Source organism: Aulostomus chinensis, chromosome 22, assembly GCF_037954235.1.
Source record: "Aulostomus chinensis isolate RoL2024-O1b breed Wild chromosome 22, RoL_Achi_v1.0, whole genome shotgun sequence".
In the NCBI taxonomy this organism is placed as follows: Eukaryota; Metazoa; Chordata; class Actinopteri; order Syngnathiformes; family Aulostomidae; genus Aulostomus; species Aulostomus chinensis.
Window position 1 is genome coordinate 8,309,001 of NC_141341.1, and position 6,000 is coordinate 8,315,000.

Below are 6,000 nucleotides of genomic sequence, written 5' to 3' on the forward strand. Positions count from 1 at the left end.
CAACAGAGCAGAACATAACAAGTCTAACTGCAGCCAAGACAGCGGTCAGATTTAATCACGCACTAGCAGCCACCCACAACATTATTCCCCGAAGGCTAACCATCGAACTCAAAGTAATAAATATTGGTCACAAATACTCTCATGAAGATGTGTTTTGTTTTCCTACAACAGAGAGCGTTTTTTTTTTGGGGGGCTGTTTCTCTCGCTCTCTTTTTAGATTTTCTCAACTTGAAAGACTTGACACAAATCTTAAGGATATGCAGCTCTGCAATGTTGCTCAGCACTATTTGGCTTCAACCTGTGGGAGTCATTCAGTTTGGGATGCCAACGATATGAAGAAGTCAATGAACGAATGAAAAATTGAATTAATGAAAGACCAAATAATTCTAGTAATAATAATTAATTCACACATTTACAAAAATTATACTTGGTTACCTACCTAGTTAGTTTTTTTCAAGTACATTCACCTTATAGAATTATTTGTACCTGTAATGCTGTAGCTCAAAGGAGGGCCATTGTTTTTATTGATTTGATCATTTTGCATTTAATAATAATGTAAATTGATGATGTCAAGATGGGTTATGAAAAGTTCTGACAGTCCTGGTCACAAAAAAAAGTGCAAACAAGATAAAAGTGTGAATGTTTGTTCGCTAAGGGATGTCGAATGAATAAAATCCTCCTGACTCAAGTAGAGTAAGGAATATTGTGTGCCACTTTAAGTGAACATACAGACAGACAGACAGACAAACAGACACACACACACACACACACACACACAAGTGATGCTGAGCACCTGCATCCAAACACTAATATGTTCCTAAAAGCTGTTATCGCCCCATTATTGTCTTGAAATCAATTACACACACACACACACACACACACACACACACAAACACACACACGCACACACACGCACACACTGATACCTCTAACCATGATTAGATTCCAATTGGTTGCAGTAACGGCAATGGCTGATCAATACCCTAATTTACCAACAATCGATAAGCAGTCAGAGCAATAAAATATTGTTATGAGTAAGCCATTTGAAAGCACACGAGAAAATAATAGAAAACAGCACAGAGCCAGCGGAAGGTTAAGCAGCACAGATCAGTTAATTCCTCTAGAAAATACAAAACCCGTGCAGAATGAGTGTGAACAAACGCTTTCACACACACTCACACATCAAGCATCTCCACTGTTTAATGAATTCATTTTTTATGTGAAAAACTGGCAATACATTCACACCAAGAGCAAAAAAATAAATAAAACCCACTATGCTTTATATCTGTAATAAGATTTTCTTTTTTATTACTTGTTCTTACTTGGGTTCTAGCTGATTTTTATTATCTGTTCTAACTTTTTATTACTGTACTCCAAGTATGGCTAAATTGTTCCATAAACTGAGTCGCTACGTGACTGCAGCATCTCTGCAGAAATGTCAGATTGAAAAGAGTTGACATTTTGAAAAAAAAAACGAAGATTACAACCAGCATTTTACCAACGCTGTAGTACACTGGGGACCGATTTTGGCTGTTATACCCCATTCCATGTTCAAATAGATCAGCTGTTAGCACATTTTGAATTTCTTGGCTCCTGCAGACATCATCACACCGCTCGCTACCTCCCTCTTATGTTGAAAATGTATTCTTCATCGTCATCTGTCGTATCAAATGCACCCTTCAAAGCATTAAATTGATTTAATATTGCATTAAAATGAGGAATCAAACATATACCACATCCTTATTCTGTACTTTTCCCCTCTTAAATTTTTATCAACTATTTTTTTAGTATTTGGAAGTTTCTTTGTTTTAAATGGAAGAAATGAAATGTGACAGATGTGTAGAGATGCGACACCATATCAACTGAATAAACAATTTTTATTTTCATTTAACCTTTTTCCAAAAGTTTTGAGAAAAATGTCAACAAAATCATTTTAAGTGCAACGATCCTGCCTTTGGGCAGGCAGATGACTAAGTGTCTTTTAAGACACCAAAAATGTTGCTTTTATTTCATGGTCATCCACATTGAAATCAATTAGACATGTCAGTTGTGGAACTGTTTTTTTATCTTTAATTTTTTAATTTATTTATTGGAAAACAAGCAAATTCTAGAAGAACAAAAAGCCGCAGGGGCTTTCCTGAATGATGTAAACAGATTCAGGTGCAGTCCTAATTAATACAGCAGCACCGGGACAAAAGATTCACCTGTGAGATTATATGACTCCTGTGATGGACGGGATCTGGCAGCTTTCTGACCCGACAGATGTTCCCTGCATTCACTAGCTATAGATAGGTGGTGCGGGAGGGTGCATGGGGTGGTTGTCTGACCTCGCTGTCCATTTTTTAAACAAAGTAAAGCTGCTGGCTGTGTCTAAGTGTTCAACACCTTGTGTGCATCTGCTCTTCCTTGTGCCAAACTTAAAAATACCTTCAGAGAGACAATGGAGACACCTGTGCATCAGTGGCAGAGAACAACGGAAGTTCACAAAAGGTCATCTGATCTCAAGCTTGCCGTTCAGAAATGGCTGTAAATCCTTCGGTACCAAATGCAACACACGCACACACACACACACACACACACACACACACACACACACACACACACACACACACACACACACACACGAATGAATAAATGAATAGTCCAACTCACCAAATGGTTGGTGGTTCAGATCCCTCCACTTCCAGGAAGTCGTACTTCTCCTCTGTATGGAAGTCTGTAAAGATGACAGAGATGGTGTCTCCAGGTTCGGCCAACAGGATCCAAGTACAGTCGGCCTGGTTACCATAGTTGCCGGGGTAACCGGGACTGGTCACCACCCCACTGCCGCCCCTCACAGTGCCCCCACATGTGTCCTCAGCTGTCAATCAAATCAGAGTGACAAATAGAAAACCTGGGTTAGGGACAGGAGGAGGGACTGAGGGGCGGACTTTTTTTTAAAAGTCAAATTTTCTCGCTTAAATAGTTTTCAACAGCTAGTAAAGATGGGGTGGGTAAATTAGCAAATGTGTTTATTTATCAAATTAGCATTAAAGATCTAATTCATTAGTATCAGCATTAATTATCAATCAGTTAAGGAGAATCAGCCACCTCTACTCCCTTCAGGTAGAATGTTGGTCTCAACTCTTCAGGTTATTTTGTGGCTTTTATGTAAGGTTACAGTATCACAACTGCTTTATTTATTTATTTATTTTAAAAATGGCACATAAAATCAAATCTCTAAGCTAATTTTGTTTTTTGTTTTATATTTTTTAGCCAGTTACAATCATTAGAGGCGGGCTTTAGGGGGTTAGGCTGTCATTCCTGTCACACTCCGAGCTGCTGTCCTCTCCTCCAATAACAACTCAAGTTTTCTCCAATCACAATCTCCTCCAATCACCACCAAGCTTCAGATTTGACTGTGTCCCAATTGGCTGGTTAAGTGTCGGTCCATTAACTGATCTTTAATCAGTTGGGGAAACCTAAAGACCAGATGTGATGATAATTTGTCTGTTTTTCTTCTCATGATTGATAGTGTTATTCACTTTTGTAGTAGTACTGATTACTGTATAACAGATAAAGACACATGGATTGCGCTGTGCACACGGCATAAATTATACACATATAATTTATACAGATACACTCACAGAGAAAAAAAACTCACATTGGACCTTGTTTAGTCACTGGGATATTGGCTGTACTGTAGATTCTTGAAGATTGTTGAAGTTTTTCAAAATACAATCATTGTTATATTATAATACTGAATATTTTACAATCTATTCTTTTTCGATTAATATCAATCTTTGAATTGAAAGAATCCACTGTCCCAGTGACTAATGATTCAATGTTGAAACTTTTCCAACTGTAAACATGGTATAAATGATACCTGTATAATTTATAGTTGTACATAAAAGAGGCAATACTGTATGTTACACACTCTTGCAGCAGACATGGATTTCCCAGCATAGAAGCGAGTGCAATTTGAGATAACACTTGATTTATACGACTCTACAACACGTTGTGCGCTAATATCATCAATTGTTAATAAAGATGTGTGTGTGTGTGTCTGTGTCTATGTGTGTGTGTGTGCTGTCTTAAACTGCACTTGCTGATATGCTGGGAAAGATACATCCCTTGTAAGAGTGTAGACAGGCACTGTCAGGTATGCATGCACATCCGTCAGGCTCATCCAGGTGGTGGTGCCTCAGGTTATGCATGTACAGATGACAGAGGGAAGGTAGGGACCAAGCCAGACTCCACCCATAGGAGGGGTTAAGAGAGTAACTGTGGTCCAAGACTAACATCAAGCAAAAGACAATAGAAATGAATAGAAACATTCACAAACGATACTGGAAGTTGGACAGAACGCTGAGTGGAGACAGGAAATACAAGAACCTAACAGGGGAACAGACATAGGTAAGAACTGGGACAAAATGAACCAAAAAAAGTAAAAATAAATAAAGAGAACCAGATTGATGCTAATCTCAAACAGAGGACACAAAATAAGGAGCTTTGAAAACAGAGCCTTTTCAATCGATCCAGAGAACGTGGACAGTACTCCCCCTTCAGCTTGTGTCAAAATGTGTTGACACAAGCTGGTGTTCAACAATACGAAATACACGTATCGTCCCAAGCTGCAGGTGTTGATGTGTTGAAAAATGAGAAATGCTTTATTTATTGCTTGAACCCCTAAGTCAAGCAGACAGAGAGACAGACAGGCAGGCGGGCGGACAGACAGACAGACAGTCAGACAGACAGTTCCATTCTCCAGCTCGTTTCCCAGCTAGACAGTGACTTGTGTTAGTAACCAGAGCCAAGACCCTATCACACTTGAAGGAAAGGGAAGGTACATTAGTCAGTGTGTGTGTGTGTGTGTGTGTGTGTGTGTGTGTGTGTGTGTGTGTGTGTGTGTGTGTGTGTGTGTGTGTGTGAGTGAGTGAATGAGTGTGAGAGAAGAGAGAGAGAGAAGAGAGAGAGGGACTACTTTCAGGACCACATTACATTCTGAACACCACTTAACTGGAGAGGTTAGTCCAAATAGGTGATAAACACATTTCCCCAATCAGGGCAAACACCAGGGGGTGGAGCCCAATCTCATATTCAGCAAAGCAAATATTCAAAATTTGCTGATATTTGGGAAGAAAACAACATATGTCTCCTAACTGTAATTGCTGTGAGTGTTTGTGCTCCACCTGCAAGTGCTGCCATGACAGGAAGGCAACAGAGGGAGGAGGGAGTGTAGCCTGAAATAGAGCAGCACAATTGGATGGAAATACAAGCAAATATAACTATTTTGCAAATATTATGAATGAATTGACTTACAAATGTGTGTTGAGTATGGGTATGATTTTGCTGTATTTTTAGGTTTCATATGCATGGATTTCTGCCTCATGTAAGACAAGATGGCCCCAGTTTGTATTAGATATGCAATGTTAGCAAGGGTAGCACAGGAAAATGGAAGGTTTTGGCAGAAGTGTGTTTTAAACATGTTCTCCTTGGATGTTTTGGGGGTTTTTTTTGGAAAGAAAATGTTTGAATTTTTAAAGTTTGATTTCTTGTGCAAGATTTTCAATCAACATTTTTACCTTAGGTTTGGAGAAATAAACTACCTTGCACAGAAGCTAGAAGTAAATGTTAATCTAACAAACCAGTTAGGTTCTCACATCATGGAACAAATCCATCGATGTGGTTCACCCCAGATGTTATTTTGATAGGGATGCATCCTGGGTTTTTCTCCGCCCATGACAATCATGATTGGCTTACAGAGATACAACGCAAGCCAGTCTGAGAACAGGTTGAGAGGGAGGGAGGTCTGATTATAAAGAACTAGTGCAGTCGCAGTAATGATCTTTTCAATATTGTTAAATGTTCATGAAAACCATGAACCATTCTTATATTCAATTATTCATATTTATCTCAATAGGTTAGTGATGTTGACATTTTACCAACTGAAAATGATAATAAACACACACGTTTGGTTTGATTATTTCCAATTGATTCTAATATCAACTGCTGCCTCAA

At 38.8% G+C, this 6,000-nt stretch overlaps 1 protein-coding gene across 4 annotated transcripts in view; it reads right to left on the reverse strand.

The window, feature by feature from the left end:
- LOC147240602 (CUB and sushi domain-containing protein 3-like) overlaps window positions 1-6,000 on the reverse strand; it is a 350,230-nt gene that overhangs the window by 168,096 nt on the left and 176,134 nt on the right. For 3 of the 4 annotated variants that reach the window (XM_086194221.1, XM_086194218.1, XM_086194219.1), the window contains exon 6: window positions 2,653-2,860. In XM_086194221.1, the coding sequence (XP_086050347.1) occupies window positions 2,653-2,860 (208 nt within the window). The remainder of the gene's footprint in view (window positions 1-2,652; window positions 2,861-6,000) is intronic. The other variant, XM_086194222.1, reaches the window with a different exon arrangement.